Source organism: Plectropomus leopardus, chromosome 16, assembly GCF_026936395.1.
Source record: "Plectropomus leopardus strain MGB_pleo_1.0 chromosome 16, ASM2693639v1, whole genome shotgun sequence".
NCBI classification, from domain to species: domain Eukaryota; kingdom Metazoa; phylum Chordata; class Actinopteri; order Perciformes; family Serranidae; genus Plectropomus; species Plectropomus leopardus.
The window spans coordinates 17485234-17512886 of record NC_142191.1 but is presented as its reverse complement, the minus strand read 5'-3'; the positions used below and the strand labels follow the sequence as shown (position 1 = coordinate 17512886).

General features: G+C 38.6%; 1 protein-coding gene across 1 annotated transcript in view; it reads left to right on the top strand.

The window, feature by feature from the left end:
• The first annotated feature begins 792 nt into the window (after positions 1 to 792).
• enpp1 (ectonucleotide pyrophosphatase/phosphodiesterase 1) overlaps positions 793 to 27653 on the top strand; it is a 35667-nt gene continuing 8806 nt past the window's right edge. Inside the window, exons 1-18 of the mRNA XM_042502944.2 lie at positions 793 to 1102; positions 7042 to 7114; positions 11095 to 11155; positions 12699 to 12796; positions 12877 to 12956; positions 14939 to 15058; positions 15978 to 16087; positions 16196 to 16261; positions 16363 to 16435; positions 17771 to 17879; positions 18858 to 18989; positions 19085 to 19116; positions 19254 to 19381; positions 21580 to 21649; positions 23630 to 23717; positions 25564 to 25748; positions 26119 to 26158; positions 26244 to 26404. Of these exons, the coding sequence (XP_042358878.2) occupies positions 968 to 1102; positions 7042 to 7114; positions 11095 to 11155; positions 12699 to 12796; positions 12877 to 12956; positions 14939 to 15058; positions 15978 to 16087; positions 16196 to 16261; positions 16363 to 16435; positions 17771 to 17879; positions 18858 to 18989; positions 19085 to 19116; positions 19254 to 19381; positions 21580 to 21649; positions 23630 to 23717; positions 25564 to 25748; positions 26119 to 26158; positions 26244 to 26404 (1761 nt within the window). The 5' untranslated portion in view covers positions 793 to 967. The remainder of the gene's footprint in view (positions 1103 to 7041; positions 7115 to 11094; positions 11156 to 12698; positions 12797 to 12876; positions 12957 to 14938; positions 15059 to 15977; positions 16088 to 16195; positions 16262 to 16362; positions 16436 to 17770; positions 17880 to 18857; positions 18990 to 19084; positions 19117 to 19253; positions 19382 to 21579; positions 21650 to 23629; positions 23718 to 25563; positions 25749 to 26118; positions 26159 to 26243; positions 26405 to 27653) is intronic.

Here is a 27653-nt window from a genome sequence, read left to right as displayed (position 1 = left end):
ACCACTTTCGTGTCTGTACAGTGAGTGTAAAGCAACAGCCGATCAGCTCCGCTTAGCTTATTTTAGCTTAGCTTAGCGCAGTGACTGGAGACGGTAAATGGCTAGCAGGAGCAGTAGAATTGGTTGCCTGGCAACTAAGGGCCGAGAAACAGTATGGCGCATAACCCCAACAACACGATTTATTTCAGATACGCAAACAAGTTATATCCTCTCAAGTTGTGAGCGTTACAGATGGGGAAAGTATTTTTGTCTCCTGTTTGAGTGAACCAGGCTAACGTTAGCTGTGTAAGCTAACCAACTGCTGGCTGTAACGTTAGCAAGACGGGTTTTTAATGGGACTTTATTTTCCCAGACGCCAAAATAGACTTATAGGAGAAGTTTGTTTGATTTTATGGTCGAAAGCTCTCTATGAAAACCTCCTCAAACTAAACCGACCTCCATGGAAATGATCAGGAATACAGCGCACCTCTTTAGTCTGACCACAGGATGGCGGCACCACTCAGTCACTGAACAGTAAGTTTTTATTCAAGCTCTTTATCAGCTGTTTGCTCTTCAATCGCAGCCCAGAAATGCAATGTGAATGAGATTTTGGAGGCACGTGTAAGCATACATATACGCTGAAACTGTATATATTTTTTAATTGTTAGATTTAAACTATTTTCTAAAGAGGCCCAGCATCAGATTTATTGGTGAATAGACTTCAGTGGAAAATGACACTTGAGCCAAAATAGCAGAGTGTTGAGGTCGGCTCTGCTTTTCGTTAATCAGCCTCCGACTCTCTCAGATCAATCACACACTGCTGCGGCTGCTTTGTTGACTTGGACACGTCAAGAAACGAGGCGGTGCTACACTTGAGCAGAGGGTCATATCCCACACAACAGTATATGCTCCTCAGCCAGGGTGAAGCTCAGCCTGCCACTCAGTCCCTCCTGGAAAATACTGCCAGGAGTTTGCAGCGTTCAGCAGCATGGACGTAACCAAAGGCGAGGACCGCTCGGCTGAACAGGCTGCGTCTTTGTTTGGGACACCAGAAGTGGAAAGTCAAAGGAGAAACACTGAGCGAGGAAAGAAGAGGAAAAACCACTATAAAATCATCACTGCGGTATGTTTAATACAACTAATAGCTGCACACCTCCACGTCTGAGCTCTTACCTACCTCTACACTACAAGAAGTGTTTGAAAGCCCACATTCCTATGGTAAAATATCACAACTGTTTTTTAAAGTGCTTTTTATGATTATTACTGAAACAAATTTGGTTTTGCTGCACCTTTTAAAACATTTCGTCAAAACCAACTGTAAAATACATTATAGTGTGTATATGGTGCTTAATAGACTTTGTATAGTCACTTAAATACACTTTTAAAAGGTTTTATTGTGTTACTGTAGTGCCATAACATGTGTCCGTAAACTCGGTTAGATTCAGAGTTTATAGTGACAATTAGAGTCAGGAAAAAAGCTTTTTAGATAATGAATTAACTGCTTCAGTCATTTTTCAAAGCTGAAAGAGTGAAAAGTGTCAAACATTCTCTGGTTCCAGTCGCTAAAATTTGAGGATTTGCTGCTTTTCTTTTTTTAAATATTATTGTAAACTGCATGTATGTGGAGTTTGGACCTTTCTTCAAGCAATACAAGACTTTTCCACAGTTTTTTGACATTTAATAACTAAATTATTGCTAATTCAATAAAATGTTAATGTAATTGGCAGATTTCTTCATAATGAAAATAATTGTTAGTTGCAGGCTGAGTGACTATATGATTTTATTATGAGGCAAAGGCATTAATCACAGGATGCAAAAACACACAGCCTCCAGTCTACGTTTCTACACTGTTTACTCCCGGTGTAATTAATCCCATGCTGTCAAACAGCCCAGACTGTCAGTGATGCCAGTGTGAATGTGCGAACCAAATGTTTTCACTCCAGTGCAAAAAGACAGAGGCCAGAAGTGTCTCTGCAGGTGAAGATGATCCACTGTTATTTGTGTAAAGCAGGAAGGGACCTTTAAGACCACAGCGCCGATTGTGATCCAAAAGAGTCAAGTTTCAGCTGAAAGTTTGGGGCAGTCGAAAAGGTAGAAAGGGCACAGAATAGTTAACTATTTCAGATGAATTCTGGATGTTTGGGGTGTTGCAAGGGAGGGACACAGGCAGTGGACTGAGAGGTGTTATGCTGTTTGTTTGTTTTTATTAAAGATGGTCACCAGAAGTTAGTTTTCAGAGCTGCAACTTACTATTATTTTCGCTATCAACTAATGTATTGATTATTTTCAAGATTAATAAACTGATCCTCTAATTGGTTGGTCTGCAAAATGTCAAAAAATGAAAAATGGCAATCATAATGTTCCTAGAGCACAAGATGTTTCTTTCTTTCTTTAAATAACTTGATTTGTGCAGTAAACAATCAGAAACCGAAATATCTAGTTTATTTTAGTGTAATACCAAGAAAAGCAACAAATTCTCGCATTTAATTCATCAAATATGTGCCCTTTATGCTTGAAAAATAACAAACAATTAATCAATTATAATAATACGTTGATGAGACAATCAGTTAAACATTGCAGTTTTAGGTTTATTCATACAGTAGGCGTGTCCCCTTTCACTGAACTATTGTGTTTGTCTTGTAGTTAGTAGGATTTTAAAAGCAAACACTGTATTAGCTGAGTCATTAATCTGTGCTACTTTAAAACCAAACAACAAACCAACTGCCTTTCACCTTCTGCCTCTTTCAGACTTTTTACCTGGGTCAGACTCTGCATGGACATTAGAATGACTATTTTGTTTGTCTTCTGCAGAATTTTATTCTTGTCACAAAAGACGAGCATAATAAACTACAACAGCCCTGTTTGTGTCCTCAAGACATTTAGGCAAACCGCACATACGCTGCAGAGAAACTAAATCTGGAATGCATTTGAGCCTTTACATGAAGACTAAAACCATAATTAAAAAGAAAAATGTGATTAAATGCATTAGATACTGCGTTAATGTAGCTTTGGTTTGGACTATATCAGAAAAGTATGAGTATAATGCAGAGAATGCAAAGAAAGACATTTATTGATATATTAGACCAAATTGCACATTTTAAGTGAAATACTGTGCTGTATGTAGCTGTGTACCCACCAGTCTACCTCATCACTGAATTCTGAACTGAACAGTCAGAAATCATCTGACAGTAAACACCTTTCAAACTGTTTACTGGCAAACTTCAGCCAAAACCAAAGGTACTTCTAATCTGCTGTCTGATTTATACTGATTTTATCCAGAAGTGGCAGAGTCTAGACGATAATATATGCTGTCTGTCCTACCATACATCAGCCACCAGCCAGCTGTTAGTAATTGTGATTTTGCTACTTTTACACTGCAGTGATATTTAAGGTTCTGCAAAAGGATGATTGCAACATCTTGGCAATGAAGCCATAAAGCAGGGCTATTTTACTCTAACTACAGGGTTACTAGTTCTGTCTTTTCGAGTCTTAGAAGACTTTTCGTGTCTTGATGTGGACTTTTTTGTGTTGTCACAGTTGTGTTTTGACTCCTAACAGTTTAATCAGGTCTTTGCTGTGTAGACAATAGAGACAAAACTGAAGGTAGTACTGGGTTTCAGTGTCCCACAAGTAGGATTCCACCAGACAGACTGTTTACTTTCACAACCCACAAAGACCACGTCTTTCCCAAGGAGCTTGCACTATTCAGGTCTCTCTCATTCTTCACCTATAGCTGGAGAAAATAAGTGCACATACCCAGACACCACACACACACAGCAACATATTTTCATACCCGTCTAGGAATTCTCGCGTATGTGAATCACACTAAATGGATTACTTGTGGGTTGATGATTCGCACAATCCTGCTTTTAAGACTTACTGCGCACTACTACAGCTTTTATTGTGATTAAATTAAAGGGCATGAATGAGTACGGCATGAAAATTTATAATCTAGTTTTGAGTCAGAGGGTTGTGTTTGTCGTAAAAACCAGTAGAATATCAGCCACAGCCTAATTTGTTCCCTGTGTATGTCAACATGTTATAAACATCCTCCTACAAGTGAGCTTCTGTTGATTTATGTGTTATATCTATCTTCACTTTTGAAAACAGAACAGAGATATGTTTGTCTGCATTGGAAACAATGGGGATTTATATTCCACACATTAGGTGAAAGGAAATATGCCACTACTACAGATAAGATAAAGAAAGAAAATATAAATAAGCTTCACTACTATAAATAAACTCCTCTACATTGTTTAGATACAGTGAGATAAGATAACAATTTTTATGACTGATGTGAAGAAGTGGGATTCTTGAAGCAGGGCAAGATGAGTTTATTTATGTAGCACATTTTGGCAACAAGGTTACTCACAGTGCTTTACATGAAAACATTAAAAGCATTAAGACAAAGTGCACCAGAAACACATTATAAGAGGACATCTAAACACAATGAAAAGCTAGTGAATAGAATATAAAAGCAAGCTAAAGCATACCAAGGCAGTTATGAAATAAAGGTAACTGTGCAGTGTAAGAAATTAATAGGCAGTGGTAAACAAGCCTTATTTAGCCTTTATTAAAAATAAGTCAGGGTTGCAGCAGGCCAGCAGTTTGGGGGAGTTTGTTCCAGGAATGTGGTGCAACTAAATGCTGCTTCCCCATGTTTAGTCTTTACTCTGGGGACATAAAACAGACCTGTCCTAGATGACCTTAGAGGTCTCGATAGTTCATAGTGTAGCAGAGGGTCAGAAATGTATTTGGGCCTTAAACCATTCAGTGCTTTATAAACCTAGAATAGTATTTTGAAATTGATTCTCTGATGGACAGGAAGCCAGTGGAAAGACCTCAGAACTGGAGCGATGTGATCCACTTTGTTGGTCATAGTGAGGACTCGAGCAGCAACACTGAATGCTGCAGATATCTGATTTTCAACAGCAGTCAGTAGTTAACATTAACAATAGTCAAGTTTTATGAAAGAGAAAATGCGTGGACAGATTTTTCCAGAGCCTGCAGAGACAGGCTGCTTATGTTCTTAAGGTGATAGTAGGCTGACTGTGTAATTGTCTTAAAGCATCTCTTGAAATTCAGGTCTGAGTCCATGACTACACCAAGGTTTCTGGCTTGGCCTGTGATTTTGAACATGACCAAATTAAGCTGAGTACTGACTTTGATCGTTCCACCTTGGCTCCAAAAACAGTTGCCTCAGAAAAAGGTTACGACACAGAAAAGATGTCATGGAATATTTTTTGCTGAACGAGATAATTTTTTGTTTTTTCGGAGAAAGAAAGGAGGAGGATGTCATCACCATATGACGAGGAAGCATTTACAGTTCTGCTTCCAGCAGTAGCTCATAGCCCTCTGATCAGGCTCCTGCAACTGGCACCAAGATAGATCTGAGGGGTCACAAGATGGTTAAAGGGAAGATGGTTATTTAAGGTGCCGCATGCTAAACAGTTTGAAAACAGTTAACTTAAAGGACAAGAGAGATGTTTCAAACAGGCTGGGCACTTTTTTCAACTTCACTACTTAAACACCCACTGCAATAACTGCTGCAGGCCCGATGTGGGTGTTACAGGGCTTCAAAACAGGTGGCAATGATTGCTTAACGCCCACCTCAGTAAATAAACTAATTCAGAATTCTTTGAAACGCTCCCTTTGAAACACCCCTTTAATTTAAAACCCCAAGTGAGCAGAAATTTCTGGGCAAATATGAGCTGAGCAACTGATAAAGAAGCAGCTTGTCCTTTGACTTTTCAATTATAGACAACCAAGACCAACATTTGGACAGTTGGAGATGGTGTATGGCTGAAACTGGGAATGATAAGATCACACTGGGCAGCCTTAAAGAAAAAATAACAGGCCTACCTCCACTCAGCGCTGCTAAACTCTTATTCCATCGAAAGTAAGGATTGATTAAGGATCACAAAAAAACAACAAAAAATATTAAATGAATTAAAGAATGGATGATTGAACAAAATTAAAAATAAATAAATAAAAACAAATATAAAAGAATACATCTATTTTCTTTGAGGCTGGGAGCCGCAGTGCTGCTGTAAGTTAGCGTCAGCATGACAAAATGCTCACAATGGCAACATGCTGATGTTAAGAGGATAATGCTATTTAATAAAGGCTGGATCACACTCTTTTGACCTCATGGGTGCTAAGGGCAGTTACACATGCACGGTGTTACTGGCACTGCAGTGTGTTCGCTCATGTTTTTTTTGGGTGTGTGTGGGCTGACAAGAACATTTTGGGTACGCTTGAATGGATGGCGATCGTACACAAGAATGTTTTCACATAGAAAGCATTTGGTAATGTTTTTCTTCATTAAAGATCTTCAGAATGATTGCTGAATTATAATTATTACTGACATCTTTATTTTTTAAATAAGATATATTCTGGCCCACAGACAATATGGACACCTCACTGAAACGAATCAATCCCCATATCTCATTATAGTGTGTGAGCTATAGGGCCTTTCGGCATGCGTACACCAGGATTTACTGTGCACATGTTGTACCCCGATTAAAAGACATGATATGACACCATGTCCCAGCCTTCGTTTAATAGACCTAGGTAATGATTACCATTCTCACTATCTTTGTTTAGCTTGTTTACATTTGCTAATCAGCCCTGAAGCACAAAGTTCAGCTGATTATTATGTAAATTATATAATTCATTTTAGGTATTTAGTCATAAACTAAAGTATTGGACAAATCAAATTTCTGATGCTACACAAAAAGTCAGGGGATCACAGAACCTATTAAAAATCCTCCTGAGGGAAACATGTATGTCTGAATCAACTTTCATGGCAATCCATCCAATAGTTTTAGAATTATTTCACAAAAAAACACAATTGTAACCTCATGAATTATTTGTAACAAGAATGCACACACAGAGTGTTTGACTTTGTGGAGTCTTAACTGTTGTTACTTTAAACTTCTTATCAGAGGTAGGAGTTCAACCAAACATTTTTGGTCAAGTTTTTGACAGCTGCATGTGATTCATGAATAGTTATCTTCAGTAACTTTAACAAACATCCTGACATTTGTTCTCTGTCTTTAGGTTCTGCTGCTGCTTGTACTGGTGGTCGTCCTCGCTGTGGTATTTTCCCTAACACAGAGCAATAATGGGAAAGGTAGGCACTGATAACCTTTTTATTGTCTTCATGTTACAGCTAAAGCATGTTTCTAATGGTGTTTCCATACTTATCCAACAGCACAGTCTACAGCAGCAGGAAGGATTTTCAGTGGGTGACATGATTTAGTTACAATATAGTTAGGCTGCAATTTAAATGTAACCAGTGGTGTTTTTGACCACTAGAATCACAATAGAGCAATGTTTTGTATCTCATGCGCACACACAAGGACGCTCATGAATGTAACATGAATGTGAACAACAGTGATCCAAAAATGTCACTGTTTTGATACATTTCACGGTATTCCAGTGACTGACAGGTGTTAGTAACCACCTTATTCAAATAAAAATATACAAATATGTACTTTAATTCAGAAAATCTGTGCAGTGCTGCTCTGGGAAATGGGAAACTGCACTATATATTGCAATGCCAATTCTTTCCTTCTAATTTTAGATTTCATTCTCAAATGTAACAACGTTGATCTCTTGCTTTCATTCGTCTGTGAATATTAAAGATACCATTATTATATCTTTTGGCTGAGCTCTTTGTGAGCCATAGTCTTCACTCTGCAACACAGAGAGTGTATGGGGATACTTTGGTTGCAAAAAGAGAGATGGACAGAAATAACCATCTCAGGTTACATTTTGGAGCAGTTATTCAGTTAAGGCTGGTGAAAACACATACTACAAGTTGTTAGACGGCAGAGGAACAACTGCATCCTCCCACTGTGAGGCTACAAATTTGCTGTTTGTGCTACCAGAAAGTGTACTTAATGTAGAACCTGCTAACTGTAGCTCCCTTAAAAAACTCTAAACAGGAAGTATTTAAACCAGCAGTGAAGGAGGGTCAGGTTACCAACCAGCCAGCTGGTGAAGAGCAAAACAGAGGCGAATGTTCCCTCTTGGGACTGCATGTGATTTATATCACAGGATATGTTTCTGTCTGGGTGGTGGTGTCAAAACTTCTTTTTTTTGCCCCCATGTTACAAAACACGTTGTAAATGCACATTCAAGTGAGACAGGAATGCTCACCCGAGGTTGGCATGTTTTCTGCAGTTATAGATTCCCTCTGGTTAGACGTGGGCAGCAGCGTCAGTATGCTCTTTGTTGCAAACCGCTGTGCCAAAACACCCCTCTTCCATTTCGGAGGCAGTGGTGGTGACTGTGGGCAACTGTCCCCAGCCCTGGGCGGGGTGCTCTCTCTCCTGTGGCATTTCCCTTTAACTTATATTTCCCACCCAGCTAACATGAAAGCCATATGGGAAGAATAAATCTTGACTTTGCACTCACCCAGACTCTTTTTTTGGCTTTTTTTTGCATCTATGGAGCTTTGTTGGAACTTCTTTCAAAATGCTGCTTTCTTGGTAAGGCCTTTGGAAGAAGATAAAAAGAAATAAAAATAACCTCAGGACTCTACTTCTTCCTAGAGGCTGACAGTATGTAGTATGAAATTCTGAAAGCGGGTTTTCCTGTGGATTACAGACCACAGCAACTTGTCTCCTGAGACATAGCATCCCCGTGTTCGGTCCAAACCACACTGCTGGCCTCGAGAGGCAGTGAAGAGGGGCTTTCTCACCGTCATGCTAACCCTCCCTCTGTCATGTGTCCAGTCAGCAACAGGCTTGACAAATGTTATTGGGAAGGCAGTTGCTTGAAAGGTGAAAGAGGTGGAAAAACACTTCCTGCTTTTGAGACACCTTGTCTGTGGGAATGTCCTCATGCAAGACAAGTTTGTTTTCAAATGCTGGGGGAGCTGCTTGGGAGAGAACACTAGAGTATATATTGTATGCTTGTTAGGTTTATGTTAGAGTGCTTGAAATCACATGTCATTGCAACACCAAAATGAGACACACTCGTTTCTTCCTGGACATTTATTTATGTGACCCCCTCTCTCTAATTTTCTTATCCAAAAACTGAGCCTGGTTCTCTGCTAACATCCCTCATTTTGTGTTTTTAGTGCATTGTCACACAGAGCTGACATCTGTTGAACTTCACCCACACCTCTCACACCTACCTCCTCAGATATGAAGGAGAAAGGAGTGAAAAGGTTAATGACTAATTTAGACCTCATCTATATTCTTCTAAAAGCAGACTAAATATTAGATTTACCTTTGTTAGATAGTCAGAAACAGGACTTCAAGTGAATTAATGACATGCAATATTGGATTTTTTGCCAATATCCAATATGCTGATATGAAATAACAAACTAATGAAGTTTCTTCTGTAGCTGAATTAAGATCATATTATGCATACTGTTATCATGGCAGTATGTGTAATATTCATACACCGTTACAAAATAAGTGAAATACTAAGGGTCGACAGAATTTCGGACTGGCAGATTATTGGGGCGACATTTGGCATTTTGTTGATTATCTGTATCGGTGTTTTAGTTAAATGATCGCCAATAAAATAGATCAATTAAAAAGTGCAAAGAAAGTGTCAGCAAGGGAGGAACTTTTACTTTGTAAAATTGCATGTTCATGAATGGTCTCAGTGGTGATGATGTGGTCACAAGTTAAATGATCACCCCTCTTTAAGTAAAGCTGTGTTTTCTATTGTTTTCTTTTATTTCCATGAGAACAAAGTCCAGATGGTTTCGATTGTTTGAGAACACATCCTGTCCGGCACAGAATCTGTTTCAAAAATATGACGTATTTTGTCTTTGTTCATGGAGTCTGTCTGTGCTGTTATTCATTTATGCTTTTATGCAACATGTTCATGTGGTTTACAGAGTTGTGCTCTCTCTCTTTGCTCTGAAAAATAGTGCAAAGAGTTCACAGGCCAAGAGGCAAAGGAAACCCTCAGCCTTCTTCTGTCATCTCATGAATCTGTGGATGACAGTATGGCATTTCTGCACTTTCACTTCCTCCTGTATGCCACTGAAATGACTTAATAATCCTATTTAATTTAAATATTTAAAAACCCCAGAAAACATATTTCTCAGACCATATCTTACTATGACATGTAGACAAGATCTTCTGCTAAAGTTTAAACAGTATTGGATGTTTTACATAAGAAATGTCTGTATCTCTGTTTTTGTCTTTGCTTTTCTCACTGGTTTTACGTGAGCAGGGCTCAGCTGGACGGCTGAATTACTGAACATTACTGTACCAGGCACAGGCTCAGAGATCCAAAGTGTCAGTGGCCATGGCTTTCACCTCTCTCAAATTAACACGTACTGACCTGGAAGAGACACAAAAAGACCACAAACAGATGCAAAACCATTACAAAGTCTTTGTCTTGCTCCTATGAAGGAGAGATGTGTTTGGGCCTAGGGGGCCATTGCCTCTTATCTGACCCATGCTCAGTTGGAAAAATATGATGTCATGTATTTGTATGGGTCATACCACGCCCACACAGGCTGTGAAACAGATTAAGTTCCTTTTTCAGTATCAAACTCTTTGCACAGCACAGATAATATCTGGTATTTGTCTTGGCATATGGTATTTACACAGAGGATTCTTCCAACAAAAACAATACTGAAAAAAAAGCTGAAATTAGCTTCTATTTTTCTGCTTGGTTTTGAAAGTTTTGGGCCCGTCTAATCATAATGAAATGGGCAAGACTCTGAGATTCATCCCATAAAATGACCCCCTGACTGATAGCTGACATGCCAAGTATAAAAAGCAGGGAGACACGGGTTAACCATAGTCCCAGGTTGTAACGCACAGAAAGATGTTATCATACATGGACATAAATGATATCCTTTACAATTCATTGTTGCTCATTTAGTCTTGAATATTTAATGTTTGAAAGATACATTAAAGAATTAGAACCAGTTTTCAGTGGTTTTAAAGGTTTCTTGGTATAGTTCCATCACATCGTATCATCCAGCTCTCTGATTTATTTGTTTTTTTAAGTCATCTTGTGTTTCTCAGCATCAGTATTGTGTCTGCACACTTACATTAGGTCAAAAAAATATACTGTAAGCAACTGGAAACATACTTTTCTTTGACTGACAATATTCCTCTTTTCCTACAGGAGGAGAGCTCTGGTTACAGCAAGTACAACAGGAAGTTCAACAGTCACACTGTCCACCTGGGTAATATGATACTCTAGTTCTGCTTTTATGATGTGAGAACTGATGTGGTTTTAATGGAAAATTATGCCTGAAATCTCAGCTGGCCTAGTTGGGGTTACACCAGCCCCTCCCCCCCTCTGTGTGATATCTGTCTGCATGTTTTAGTGCCGAGAATGAAGCTTTTCAGCTGTAACTCCCACAGTTTTACTGAGTTAAATCCATTGTTCCCAGTAGACAGTTTTTAGTGGAAATGAAACTGTGACCACCAAGAAAAAATAAAAGCTTCTCTGTCACTGTCATTATAAAGTGTTTAAAAACAAACACATGATTCTTGTTTTTTATGACAGTGTTGATTTTGTGGAAAAACACAGTAGTGTCTATGGAAACTAAGCTAATGACTCTGAGTAATCAGGCATGTGTTGGTGAGTGTGTGGTCACATGTGTGAGTGTTTCTGCTTTGGTGAGGGAGGAACCCCAGACAGAATCATTAGACGACGGAAAAGGAAAAACCCGTGGCTCCAAGTGAAGCTATTTTTGGGATTTAAAACATCTTTAAACAAATGAATGTTGTCTGTATTTTTTATACCAAAGTCACTCTATGTCCTGGGTGTGTTTGTATTGTTGGCAGGACCTCAGCACGTGAGGCCAGCCCTATAATGTGTGTCTATAAGTGAGTGAGTGACTGAGTGATAAAGTTGCACCATTGGTCAGAGAGCCTGATAATGTGATATTGCTGTTTCCTAATTGGCTGTTGTTCTTTCAAAATAAATCTGCATGGATGTGGTGGACACGCTGACAGACGCTGACAGTCCTGTATTATTGTAACATTGGTCCTCATTCTCTGTGAACAGTATAACATAGCAGCATGGTGGAAATGGCAAGCTGGAAAGCTAACTAGCCATCTGCAGTTGTTGAATAATTTAATTTATTCAGCCTACTAAAATAATAAAATCAATTGCTTTTTCAGTCCACTTGATGAATTTTGCTGCAATAAAAATGACTGAAGTGAGTTGAATAGACTGAAATTAATTGTAACAGGGTGCAGCTGATAATAATTTCCCACCCTACTTGACACTATTCCATGCATTTGGTCAATATATACGTACTAAGTTTCAATACACAGCCCTTTGTACAGTTGCTGTAATATTTTGATAACTGTAAAAGTAATCAAAAGTTATGAAGTACTGACCTGTTGATCTTGCAGATTATTAAATTAATGTAGAACTCTCACTAAAAAACACCGTGCTTTACTGTGGGCAACAAACATATCAGCAGGGCCTAACAGGGCCTCTAAGTCTTTGATTTATCATCAGTCAAATTTCTCTTCCTGATCTCCTCCGCTATGTGTTTGTGTGGTCTGTGATTTTTTTTTCTCCTCTTGCCCGCTCAGTCAAAGAGCTGCTTTGTACTCTCTCTACACAGACCTACTGTACTGTACAACATTTAGTGCCTCACTACTGGTGCCAAAGACGTCCCCTGCTGAGTAATTATTCCTTTTCCCTTCGACAAACCCGTCTCAGTGTCCACTTAAAGCATCACTCTTCCTCTCCGTCTTCCCACCCAGTTTCTCCAGGTCTCCTCTCATCCTGGTGTCCTTGGATGGGTTCAGGGCGGAGTATCTGAAAGATCACAGCAGCCACCTTCCTATCATCAACATGTTACGTAAGTCACCAACAGTGTTGACTCCACAGCTGTTCATGGTTTTACAGTACATCCTCTGAATGAACATCATTGTGTTGCAGGTAACAGTGGAACAACAACTCCATACATGAGGCCTGTTTATCCCACAAAGACCTTTCCCAACCATTACAGCATTGTGACTGTAAGTGTTTTCTGGTTAGTTCACAGAGACGGGGGTGGATTTATAGGACAACTTGTTTTGACTGAATTGTTTTGTCAGTGGTGAAGGAAAAGCTCCTAAAAGTCCCATATTTAGAACAGAAGTGCTTTAAGTAAAATTTACTTTCAGTAAAGTATCAAAGAGTACTTGTTCTACAGAAAAATGTCTCCGTGATTTATTTATACATATTATTTATTACATCAGTGGTGGACTCAGGCTGTCTGAAGGGCAGGGGCAAAAAACATGAAATACAATATGTAGGGGAGCCTGCATGTCACTGCATCTGGTTTTCTAAATTTTAGGGCAGTGTTTCCAGCTCTTTTCCAATTAAAGTAGCTTGCACTAGCTCCAGAAGTCACCAGATGATGTCACATACTCATTTGAGTAATGCTAATGCCATTGCGCATAAGTGGAAGCATTAAAACGTCGCTGAATTAGATTCCATAGAAAAACCCTCAACCAAACATTTAAATAGCGTAAGAGTTATGATGTCTTATACTGTAGTACACTACTTTCCTCCAATCCATTGAGCAAGAGCGTCAACGTAACCATAGAAACTCACTACAACTAAACTCCCTCTGCAAGTGATGGCTGATGGTAGAAGGGCCGTGGACTGTGATTATTCAGAGCAGCATGCATGGGAATGAATGACAGTATATATTCTCTCTTTTATCTGATGTCTGATTAGGTTGCTAAATTTGTCACTTGCTACTTTTAAGAAATTAAATTGCTAAGACGGTCTGAAAAGTCACTAAATATAGCGAGAAAAAAATTGCTAACTTGGCAACACTGTTTTAAGGCCACCTTAGAGGGTTCCTCATCACAGTTGCTCAACAGGAAAGGCAACCCCCCGCATAACCCCATAAGTCTAGTCTTGCAAAGTAGCTAATTTAAGCTGCTGTATGTAAAGCTACGTAAAGCTAGGGGTCACCAGGTAAATCTGGGGAGTTGTGAGATGCTTAGAAAGAAAAGAAGAAAAAAACAATGATCTGCACATATTGATATTCATTTTTTGGACTTGAATCTTTTTTGTGAAATATTGGATAACTTTATCTCTTTTGGCCTTAGGCAGGGAGGAATTGTGTCTTTGGTGGAAATACTCATAGACATTGGAAATTAGTGTGGTGGCTGTCAGCCTAGGTGTTCGTTCCACTTCAAAGAATCACAAAATGAATCTAAGGGATTGTGAGATAATTAATGGGGCAGAAAAGAAGAAAAACAAAGCTCTGTAAAACAAATTTTAATTCATTTTTGTAATATTCCCTCATCTTTGCCTCTGAGTTTTACATCCTTGGGTCTTGAACACTGATTTAAAAAAAACAGAGAAGTTCTGAGGACAGCTGTCTCTTTGGTGGTTCTACCAACACCTTATACAGTAAATGTCTGAAAGTTAGAGAGCCTCTTGAGTAAACACTGCTTTTATGTAAGAGGTCACAAGCCAAAAAAGAAAGGTTAGAAGCAACTGGTTTAACCTTTAACAAAGTATTGCATTTCATTAACTTGTTATAGTTTTTATGTAAACGTTTACCCGTCAGAGTTACTCTAGCTGCCAACTAAATATAGTGAGGTTAAAAAGTAAATACCTCAAAATTCTTCTTGAATAAATGCAATTTTTTACTTTCCACACTGCTGCAGATTAGTGTAACACACTTCAACTGTGAACTCCTGTTTTTGGGGGCATTTCCTGCAATTGTAGAGTCAGCGTCTCTCCACAGTAGTATAGAGATTACTGTGGAGGCTTAATAGCTTACATGTGCTTGTGAAGAGGAACAGCAGCAGAACCAAGGGGCTTACCAAGCGGTTTTCACCTCTCCTGGTTGAAAACAAACCCTGCAATTAAAATAAACTACTGCGGTTACCAGTAATATTCGGGTTAGAAAGACCGGAGAGACAAGATAATCACTTAAATCCCTGCTGCCACAGAATCATAACAGCTCACCTTGACTGTGTGTTTTTATCTGCAGGGTCTTTATCCAGAGTCTCATGGGATTGTGGACAACAAGATGTATGACGTGACTCAAAATGCTTTCTTCAGCTTGAAAACTGGAGAGAAATTCAACCCAAAATGGTACCAAGGAGAGCCAGTAAGTGAATCTGTGAGACCACGATATTGTGTGCAATAGTTGCAATGTGACTGTTAAGTAAATATTAGTCTTTAAGAAGTGTTTTCGCTTAGCAAAGTCACAGCAGGGCAACTCTGAGCAATGCTTTCCCAACATTTCCTTCACACATCCCAGAGCCAGGCAGTGCTGTTATATGTGGGAGTTAACACACCCTGATTTTGTGGAAAACCTGACTTGAATCCAAAAAGGCACTTGTCTTGTGCAAGAAATATGAAGCATTGTGCTCAGACTATGCTGTAATTTGCTGTCTGCATTTGTTTTTGACAGCGTGGAGTTTCATAGCTAAGAATCACGTCTCCCCGCAATGAGCTTCTTCATATAATTATGGACTCTGCTTGTGCTAAATGACAGCTTGTGAGGGCTGTGAGTTGTGCTTGTTTAGACACTTTGTGGTTCCGGTTTAAATGAGATGCCTCTTAAATCTCATTCCTCAACTGCGAGACAGGCTGCTCTCCATGAAAATACACCATGCAGCAGATATATGGCTTTCCATGAGGGAAAAATGAATAAACGATGACTCCTGAATGCATTCTTTCATAATGAACTAATACAACTAAGTGCATCTGCCAAAACATGCTTACAATCCTGCTGCATAAATGAAACACTTTGACCTGACGAATAGGTATCGATTCAACACAATACTATGCAGTAAGATTTCCATCAGTCTTGGCTGGTCTGTGAGGAATTACACTTTCATCCTAATGGACTAAACACGTCTGCTGTGTGATGAATGAATGAGGTTTTAGTCTGCTACAGCTTTAGTGTGTGTGAATTAATCATGAACCTAGATGACACTCTGATCTCCTCTTCTCTCCTCCTTTGTCTCCTCTCCTCTTCCATTCTTTGTCATCTCCTCTCCTCTCCTCTCTCCTCCCCTCAGGTCTGGATCACTGCCATGCGTCAGAAACTGAAAGCAGCAACTTTCTTCTGGCCCGGCTCAGATGTAAGAATCAATGGCACGTTCCCAGACTTCTACAAGTCTTATGATAAGTAAGAGTGAAGCCATCACATAACATACTGTTAAACTCGTGTCTGCAACATTTATGGTGTAATATTGCGGTGTATTAACTTGTGTATGAATTACATTTTTTTTTACAGGAGCATTAAATTTGAGCAGAGGGTGTCAACAGTGTTTGAATGGCTCAGTTTACCTCAGGGAGAAAGGTATTACATGTTCTTTATTATCATAAACAAAACATAATTTGATGAGTTCACATAATATAATGACTGATCATCACTTTTAACGGTGGCTTTAATGATTTTAGACCCGACTTCTACACTTTGTACCTGGATGAACCTGACTCAGCAGGACATTATTATGGGCCAGCAAGCAGTCAGGTCAGTCTGACAGCAAACATTAAACCTGCAGATAGAACCTGTTTGTAAATCATCTGCAAGAACACCACACACAAAAGAAAATAATGATGAAAAAGTTTAGTCTTCACCCTTGGAGACAGCTTGACAAAGTCTTACACTAAAGTCATCTAATAAGCTTTTCCAGAGCTTTCAGTTGCAGCACACTGTCTTCATCAGCAGTTTTGTTGTTGTGGAAATTGGTTAACTTTTTATCACGTGACCTACAATACATATGAAACTTTTGTCATTTGATGACAGATGTTTTTACTTTATGGTATTTGTGAGGTAAGGATTGTGGAAAAACTCCTCCCGCAGAAGAAGAAGAAGGCTTCAAATTATTTATTTTATTTGACCAACAATGTTCACATTTGAAAAAACTGAAACACATTTTCTTGCATTTCTGCTTGAAATTAAAAAAAAAACAACCAATTATCGACATACTTGCAAATTAATTTTCTTTGGATCAATTCATCCACTGATAATTACAGTTGCATATACCAGTGTAACCATTAAGGGAGCAGTATGTAAACTATGGGGGGATTCAGTGAAATCTGGCGGTGAGAATTGCAACCAGCTGAAACTTCTCCCGTCAAGAGTTTCTTTAGTGTTCATTGTTCAGGACGTTTTTACCAGGGGCTGATTTATCTCAGAGGTCTCTTTCCCTCCAAAACCAACAGACCCGGTAATTTGAACTAGTAAAAACACTGAATAAAACAGTTTCCGGTTACAATTCAGAGGTTTTCTGACGCTAGTCGTTGTAGATGGTCTTGTAACTTGGGTGGCTGCTGTAATAATGCCAGTGACCCTGTCAAAAGCCTGTTCTGGGCTTGTGTAGAAACAAGGTGGTGCAACATAGTGATCTCCTCAGACAAGGACCTGCTCCCTATGTAGACAGATGGTTTATTCTAAGTTATAGAAAACACAGCAATTCTTATTGTCAGGAAAGAAAACATACTTATTATATTATATTTCATTTCTTGCAATAATTCCCCCGCAGTCCTACACACTGCACCTTTAAAGAAACACATTTGAATAAAAGTTAAAGCATCTTTGTTAGCTAAAATTAAACCTTGTTAGTTTTCAAAAAACTTTTAGATGCTCCTTGGGTTGAGACTGTTTTGGTTAAATTATTTTATTTTTCATTCAATATCTTGCCTCCATTTCAACTGTTATTGTTATGGGCCATGCTGACAAAACCATTTTGGTCCATTAAATGTTTTAATTATGTGTTTTCTAAAGCCAGGTTTTCTTAATGTGTTTACATGGTAGCAGTTTTTTTTTTCATTTACTCGGGAATAAATGCTGCTGTGTCTTTAGGTTGTGGCGGCCTTGAAAAACGTGGACAGGATTATGGGCCTGCTGATGGATGGACTGACAGAGAGAGACCTGCACCACTGTGTTAACTTAATAATCATATCAGACCATGGTGAGATGACTACACGTGTGTGATACAGCTGACACTGTAATTTTACAGATAAAGAGGTGACAAAATAAGCAGTAATACAGAAGTCAATTCTTTTAGCTAAAATGATATCATAAACAAATCCTTTAAACTAAATGAAAAATAATTTCACACTTTTCAGAGAAAGTGGTATTTTCTGTCCCCTTTATTCAAAACTGTGCATGTGCTCACAAACAAACATGATGCATGTCTCCTTAATCGCTGGGTTTTCACAGTGCTAAGACATCGCCGTTTTAGAGCCTGTGTGACACTGAGGGGGACTTTAGAGGCTTAGTGTCATTCTCAAATGTTTGCCTTGGTTGAGTCACTGCACCTGTTACAGGAGGAAACAACAGGTTCATACCAGAGAGAAAGCTGATGAAAAATGAGTCTATTATCTAGAAGTAAACTGGAGAAACAGTTCTCAGTAGGATATTAGGAGGATGTTTTGTGACATGAAGTTTCTCCGGGCATCTGGAGGCCATATGTGTAGTCTTGTAATTAGGTATATTAAAGAGCAATGCGTGGGAGTAAATGTGGCTCAGGGCGATGCCCAGATATCCTCATCAAAGACGTCATTTGAAAGTAAGATGTTCAATTTGACCTGCTGAGCTAGTTACTAGTCTGCTGTGAGCCATCAAGGACAAGAAGCAAGGAGTATCATCATGTCACACAACAAATGTAACACTGTGATGTAAATTTTAAGGGATGTGAAACTGTGGAAATGAATAGTGCATTTCTGACTAGATAATCCTTTGTGCCTCTAAAGGGGAAAAACATCATGGGGAAAAAAACAAGAAAAATATACATATAGACTAGATTTTTTTAAGTTATGTTAAGGTGCACAATCTTTACACAATTCATGCCATTATTCCTTTAGCTCCATTTTTAAGTCTAAATTCAAACATCTTCTCCATTTATGAAATAGACAGAGAAGAAATTATTATTTTTCTTTTTTTGCAGGCATGGAGGAGGCCTCCTGTGACAAGGCTTCATATGTGTCAAACTACCTCACCAACACTGACAGGTTTTCTGTCATCCAAGGCCCGGCTGCTCGCATCAGACCTGGCAGGCTCCCAGAGGATTTCTTTTCCTGTGAGTTTGTGCCGATTTCCGGCTCTGTAGCATCACTCAGTGTCTGTTTGTTTGTAGCCAGTGTGGCTGACCTTGTCCTGTGTCTCTTTCCTCAGTCGACTACGAGGGCCTGATAAAGAACCTGTCGGTATGCGAAGTATTCCAAATGTGACTTTTGTATTGATAAGAAGAATGAAGAATTATCTGCTTGCTTGACTCCAGGTCAAACAATCCCATTCTCCCTCTGCTGTGTGTTGATTCTCCTCTTCTGTGTCTGTTCTGAAGTGCAGGACCTCTGACCAGCCAATGAGGCCGTACCTCAAAGAAAACCTCCCCAAAAGGATGCACTTTGCTAACAACGAACGCATAGAGAGAGGACACCTCTACATGAAGCAAGGGTGGCAGGCTGCGCTGTAAGTCACCTTTTAGTCCACTGTCTTTAAGTTTTCAGTGTTAGGTCATTAAATGTCAAGAAGACTTACACTGGATTGTCTGGGAGTAAACCTTATAAAGTCACGGTTCAAGACAACATTAAATTTTAATGAAGTCAAGTTTTAACTTTTGAGCCAAACTCATTTAAAGTGTTTTTAACTGACAACAGTCAGTTTGAGTTTGGAAATATTTTTTCTTGATCGATGAGAAAAGCATATGGAATAAACACATTAATGAGATAGTTTAAAAGCTGTTCACAGTTTCAGCTCCCCATCTGTGCTCTCGTCAATGCCACCAGACTCCATCAACCAAAACAGTAATTTTAGCTCAGAGACACTGAGCTGCTGGACTTTTTTTGGTAGCTTAAACATTTTTTCTTGCTGACCCATCTACAGCAGTTGATTGAGTAGCTTTCATGTTGGACTACAGCGTGTTTTTTCAAATTTGGGGCGTGCTGACAGACATCTACTATCTATAATATACTTTCTAGGGATAAGTACCCCATACAGCCCCACTTCAAAAAATCTGAACTATCCCTGTAAGAGGAAATTAAAATAAAAGCAAAGTACTGCAGAAGTCAAGAACATGATTATGGACTTAAAAAGTTAGTGTAAAAATTTGAGAAAGACTTTATAAAAAATACTTTTGCAAATATATACAATATAACTTATTAACTTGTAAAATTTAACATATTAACTTATATAACTTAGCACATATACATGCGGGCGTGTTGCTTGGGAGATGGAGCGGGTCATCCACCAACCGGACGATCAGGTTCGATTCCTGGCAGGTAGCACCTTGTACAGTAGCCTTGGCCACCATATGAATGTGTGTATGTGAATGGGTAAATAACTTGACACATTGTGTTAAAAGTACTTTACGAGTGCAGGTCCATTAACCATACAACCGCTGACCATTTCTAAATGTCATGCCACATTAACTGGAATTCTGCTTCTGCCAAAACACACTTAAATGTCTCTTCAAAGATTCACAGAGAAGAGAGCAACTATAGGGTTGCAAGATCAGTCAGACCTGCCCTAAAATTATTTTATTACATGTACTCTGGTCCTTTTTTAAAAGGACTCATTATTGTATAAAAGAACATTCTCCAAACTGCTTTCTTTACTTTAAAAATAGCTAAAAATGGCTGAAACATAAGGTTTGTAAGCTTATGCTGCTGATAATGTATTACACTAGATGACTGAAAAATCCGTTTCCAGCCTGCTGGCCAGGAGAGAGGAGAGCCATGCAAGCACAACAAGCTCTCTAATTGACTGAGAAGAAGAAAATAAAACAAGCCACTTTTCAATAATGCCACTGACCCTGGTCATGGGGCATTAAAGTGAAGTGAAGCAAAGAAAAGCTAAGTCAAGTGAAAGAAAGCTCATCATGTTGTCCAAGCCTGTTAATTTGGAATAACTGGTTATTTTGTGTAACATTGATTGAACTGAATTGCAGGATTGATTTAACATTTACATTTAATTTAATGGCAATCTTGAAGTTTAAGGAAAATTTAGAAAACTAAGACCTGAGAGTGTTCCTTGTGCTTCGCAAAGGCATAAAATGTCAATTAGTCATTTAATTACTATTAACTGTAGCACTCATGTAGCCATAGTTCTGCATTAATGTGTTGGGTGTCTTTCAGTAATGATAAAATGTCATTGCATTTTGCAGAATTGAAATGCAATGTTTGACAGACCAGATTCACAGCATAATGTGAGATTAGATTCTTCTTACATGCAATGTAAGATAACAAAGCTCTTACAATGATTGGTCAGGAGTTGGCCAGTCTTTCTATATGTAAATGAAAGTATAGTTGGTGTCATGGAGATGAATGCAAATGTCTTATGATAAAAAGAAAAGTTTCTTTGGCCACACAGAAGTTGAAGCATTCACAGTAATTAGTGTAAGCGATCATTGATAATGAATATGGCATGGCATCTTGGAGAGTAATAGTACAGCTCCTTTGATGGAGCACAACCATGTAATCATGGAAAATTGTTTCAAGCTGAAGAATTCAATCAGTCCACTAATGTAGATGCAGAGCGATTCAGCTCACTCTTAAGGATATATAGAGTTAAACTCGACTGACCCTGAAGCTGAGGTTTTGGGGATGAACTTCTACCCTTAATTTCTCTGTCTCTGTCTTTGTCTTCATTTAAATTTTTTTATTCGACAGTAACCGCAAGGAACTCAAGTACTGCACGGGTGGATTCCACGGCTCAGATAACCTCTTCACTAACATGCAGGTCAGAGGAATGAAAGATGAGTGTGCTCATTCACACCCTGATAAATATTAGTCACAATATCCTGTTCAGATGCAACAGACAGGAAGGGTTGTAACTCACTGACACACTGCAAAAAATGTCAGGAGGTCTGATAACTCCTGAGAGTTTGTTGAGTTTTCGTCTTGAACTTGTAGGATGCTCGTACGGCATGCAGAGTTTAAAGGGAAAGTTCAGCCAAGAATCAAAAATACATATTTTTCCTTATACTTGTAGTGCTGTTTATCAATCTAGGTTGTTTTGGTTTAAAATGCAGAGTGTTGGAGATATAGTTTTAAAAAACTCAATAGCAATGTCTTTTTTCCAGAAATTATAGAGTTGTCAATATAATCCACAGACCATGTTGTGAGCAGTCTCATGTAGGAACTTTCTTCTTTCTAATAAACTAAACAACCAGATCACTGTGCAGTAGAAAGCTTGCATTTCTTTACTTCTCTGCTAATTTCTTTGGTCACAGCTAAATGAATAACTGTATGTAACTGAAGCAGAAACACTTCTTCTCAAGTAAAATATCTTCATACTCTCCATTTTGGCTGAACTGCAGCATGTAAGGCCAGCCCTATAAACACGAAACTCCACGAGTGAGTGACTGAGTGATGAAGTTGCATGGGTCAGTGTGACTGATGGTGTAATGTTGTTGTTAACCCACTGGCTGTTGTTCTTTCCAAATAAATGAGTGGATTTGCTGACAGATGCTGACAGTCCTGTAATAATTCGTTCCTCATATTTTGTCACCAGTGTAACATGGTAGAGCGCTGGATAGCTAACTAGCTGTGGTCATTGTGTCAGTTTTGGAGGAAGGAGTGAGAGGGTCACCTCATCAGTTTGTTTGAGGAACAGCGGTGTCTGTAGGACACGGGCCTTACATTTATGTAAACATTACTGAATATTACATTTTACAAAGTCAGAACGGGTGGCGCTGCCATAAGAAAGTGAAGTAGAAAAGAAGACAGTGTTTAAAGTAGTACTCAGTTTTCACCCAGTCTTGTTATCTGTGTTTTCTGGGGGTTCGTTTTAAGGGACAGCATACCCAGAATACAAAAATACATATTTTTCCTCTTACCTGTATTGCTATTTATCAGTCTGGATTGTTTTGATGTGACTTGCTGAGTGTTTGAGATATTGACCGTAGAGCTTGGAATTTTTATTTTTTTGTATCTATTTCTCATACAAGATCTTATACATCATTAATGCAGCAATAACTTTTTTTTGGATGCTTCATAATTAGTATGATATCAGTTAATTAGCCACTGTTGATTAAGGAATTAATATTTTAGTTTGAAAGCAAGCTATATCAGTATTTGATGTTTTATTTCTGGGACTGAAACCAAAGTGAAACGACTAAAATATACATGAGAAACACAACAAATACTGTGGAGCTCTAAAGCTGTACAGAAAACTGAAATTACACTTGAAGTTAGTACTTGCTCTCCACTCACATGTTCTTTGACCTTGGATTGAGTTTGTTTAAATTGGAAACGTGTTTGTGTCTGTCCACCATCATGTCAGTCATCACAGTAAGTCATTATGTTTCGGGACATGGTTTATCACTGGAATTCAACATGGTATAATTAGCTTACATGGTTGCTGATTTCTCCAGAAATGTCTGAGTCAAGAAAAATGACAACACACAGCACAGAGACAAGTGCTGCTTGAAATAGTGTTTACTCACCCATAAATATCTCCAAAACTGACCCAACCAACGCCTTTCCCAGAATTAAAATCCCTAACTTATTTATTCAAGGTAATATAAGGTCAATTCACCGCTTTGGTTATTTTCAAATATTTACATGTTTGGCTTATTATTTACAGACAGAGTTTCCAGAGTTTCCACTGCACAAACTATTTTGTTTGGATAGTTCACTGTACTCATTAATTTGTATCTACATGTCTCCAAAAAAAAGCACAAATATCCAGTATATTAATGTATATCTGCTTTTCCAGGCGATCTTCATTGGCTACGGTCCAGGATTTAAAGAAAACACCGTTGTGCCTCCTTTTGAAAATATTGAAGTGTATAACCTCATGTGTGGTAAGTGACCTGCACTGTGTCCTCCTGTACTGCAGCTGTAGCCTCTTCTGTATTATTTTCTGTTCATATTTAAAGGAATAGTGCAGCATTTTGGGACCTTATTCACTTTGTTGCTGATAATTAGATGAGAAAGACCGATACCATGTCCTTGAGTCTTGAGGTAATGTGAGGTTGTCAGGCAACAGGGAGACCTAAGTATTGGTCTTGTAGGTGGATGTTTGTACATTTGGACAGAACCAGGCGCGTAGTTTCCCTCTGTTTCCTGTCTTTATGCTTCATTAAACTAACCAGCTGCTGGTTTTAGCTTCATATTTGCACCTGAGAGTGGAATTGAGCTTGTCATCCAACACACTTTGTAAGAAAGCAATAAAGCCCTTTTTTTTTTTTTTTTTTTAAAGGTCAAACTGTTCCTTTAATGAGATTGTCAGCTGTTTCCAGTGACTTTGAAATAAATTATTTTTCAGCAAACTTAAAACTGATTTTTCTTATTTAAAGTGTTTTCCTTTATTTTTGACGTAAAGGAATATTTTGCCTTTTGGCCTTCGCCATCCTTTTTTGTTTTTGTTTTTTTAAACAGTACTTTTGCACCCCCTTTTGTTTTTTGTACCAGGCACTTATGGAATCAGCCTCAAGTGGTCATTAGAGGAAATTCAGGTTTTGGCACTTTGTGTTGACTTCATTTTTCAGCCCCTGAGGTTACTGCTGGGTTTTTACCCGGGCCTAATTTTCACTGTTTTACTGAAGCCATCATTACTCTTAATTATGACAGAGTTCAACTGAGTAGGTTTGGATAGTCAGATAGACTCAGATACAAAAACATGGTTAAACACAGTTCAGAAGAGGAAACCGGTGCACTTATCCTGCACTGAAGTTTAGTTATCCTGCACCTCCAAAAATATAACTGCAGGAAATAAAGAGCAACCACATGAACCATATTTCAGAAAATAAAAAGAGGAACTAACACAATCAGATAAAGATCCCCAGTTTGACCCAGGTGTTTAAATCAAAGAGAAACACACAAAATGTGCATGACTTCACAGATCTTTACAACAGACACATTATGTTCATTGTTCAGCTTTTCACTTCAAAATAATATGTGCAGATAATAATAATGAACTTTAACTTATGATTTAATAAAAATATGAAATGTGTCTGGCTGATAGCACAATAATGGATATTAACAAACAGATAAAGGGCGATTAGTTTCCTTTGTTTAGCTTAAAGGTCCTGTTTGTAGGATTTGGGGGGATACACAGGAAGAAATGGAGTTTAATACAATAAAGTATGTTTCCTTTAGTGTGTGATCACCTGAAAATAAGAAACGTGTTTTTGTTTTCTTAGAATGAGCCATTTTTACCTGCATAGGAAGCAGGTCCTCATATGAGTTGTTTCTACTGTAGCCCAGAGCAGACAAACTAAACATTGGCTCAAGCTTATTTTATTTCTAACTGTATTCTGTTTAATTTTTTTGTTTAGAGGAAGAAACCTCTGTGGGTATTTTGGCTCCTTATAAAAATCTCCTTCGCAATGAACACTGATGGAATTACAATTTAATCTGGTTGCAATCTGCAATTCTCACTACAAGATTCGAACAAATCGTCCTAAATTTTACTCACTGGACCTTTAAATGCAGTAGTTTAAAAACGTGTGATCACTTATTTGCCTTAACTGGTGTTGGTGTCACTATGAAATAAGATGTTATTTTTGTTGTCAGTAATAATGGCTGTATTCATGACATAAAGGTTGTTAAAAACATTATTTTCTTGTAATATCAAATGCACTGACATGCTGTGTTAATGTCCAGTTTGTGACACAAATTTACAGTTTTTCCCTCTTCCTCCTCCAGATCTCCTCAGTATTCGCCCCGCTCCAAACAATGGGACTCATGGCAGTCTGAACCACCTTTTGAAGGATCCCATCCACCTGCCAGTTCACCCAGCTCAGCTCTCCCATGCCGATACTTGTGAGGCCAGTGACCCAGTCCCCACTGATGACCTGAAGTGCACTTGTTCATCACAAACTAGGGCAGCGGTATGTGCCAACAAATTACAGAGGTCACGTGTTTGTTTTTGGCCATTCAGTGTTTGTGTGTTTGTCAGTTAGTCCACCACTTTGGTTGAGACTGACAAACCTTAAAAAGACTTGATAAATTACCATGGACCTGGAAGCAGATATTTTTATTCCCAGAAGAGAAATGCCATTCACTTTGGCGATCACCTAACTTTTTTCTCTACCACCACCAGCAAATGTACATGTAGACGTAATCTGTACCACCACCTTCAGTTTAGTATCTCAGGGTGCAGATATTTTCAAACTTCACAGGTTTTATATACTGGGTGATGAAAGTGTGGTTGATTTTAATGTATTTAACACAAGCATAATAACAAGAATTTCTTTTTAGGAGACAGATATGAACAGAGTTCTCGTGACAACTAATTTCAGTGAGTATCTTTTTAGATCCTTTTGCATTTCTAATGTTTTTTTCTAGAAGATTTTATGTGACATTTATCCATTTTTCCTTTTTAGGTGTTAAAGCCAGCTTACGCCGCCTCCACCATCCCTTTGGCACTCCTCGAGTTGTCCAACCAGATGCCTCATTTTGTCTTCTCCACCAGTCAGACTACCTCAACGGGTACAGCAAAGACCGCCTTATGCCCCTGTGGGTGTCATACACAATCCAGCCTCTGGTGAGTCTGCTGCTTGGAGCTGTCTTTCATCTCTAAACATAGCCTGTGCAGCTGAGTTGTCCCGGCTGTATTTCTTGTGTGGTTAGGGTATGGCAGGAGATTGTAAGAGGTTGTTTAGTATCTGAATATCTTCTTTAAGCAGCTGTTACTCATCTTCTGTGCTTATGTTGCCTCAAACTCTTCTTGTCTTGTTATTATGCGGTTGAGCTTTAGTGTAAATCATGACTTCAGGCAGATTGATACATTCCTGGGAGAGTTTACACTGTTGTGATACTCGGTCTGATGGATTTGTTTTCATTCAGACTTTATGTTCATTTGAGCTTCAAAAGGATTAGATATTTTTATATGACTCATATGATAATATACAATGCTATGCTCACCCCACTTTTACGCCCACAGAAATTTCACAGCTTGTCAAAGTTAACAGCTCTATATAAAGCTAGCTTCAAGGTAGTTTGCCCACGAGAACGTTCCATTAATCAATGGAAAGCGCGAGGCCAAGCTGCTGAACAGATGAACATTTCTATTCTTGTACATACAGGATATTTGAAAAAATGCAGTACTTTTTTTCTGCCTTTAATCAGGGACAGAAAATTCAGTAATATTTTATTCTACCAGCCTATTACTTCCTTTCCATTTCAACACACATTTCTTTTAGAGATACACTTTTTAGGGATGAAAATGGGAAAGTTATTGAAAGAAAATCTCAATTTAAAAGAGCAGTGTGTCTGATTTAGTGGCATTTAGCGGTGAGGTTGCAGAATTCAACCAACAGAACATCTCGCTGCACAGCTTTCCCTTTCCAAGGGTGTAGAGAGCCTACAATGGCCTTTAATAAAACGTAGAAATGTAAAAGGCTCTCTGCAAAGCCAGTGTTTGGTTTGTCTGTTCTGGGTTACCGTGGAAACGTGGTGGTGCAACATGGCAGGCTCAGTCATTTTATACTAACGAAAACAAATTAGTTTCAAGTGATTTTACACTGATGAGAACAGATGTTATTAATTCTACATACCATTTCTGCCAATATATCCACCCAAAAGCCAACACACTAATAAACAGACGTGCATTTCTGTAGCACTAGTCTTGTGAAATCCCAATACATGTTTGTTTTCAAAATGAAACTGCACATTTTAGAGTGGTGTTTGTTGTGACCATCCCAAGGCATTCCTGTGTGGTAATAAAGCTGTTTCAGTATATCAGCATCTTGATTTACCACACCTGTCAGTTAGATTGATCATCTTGAAAAAGG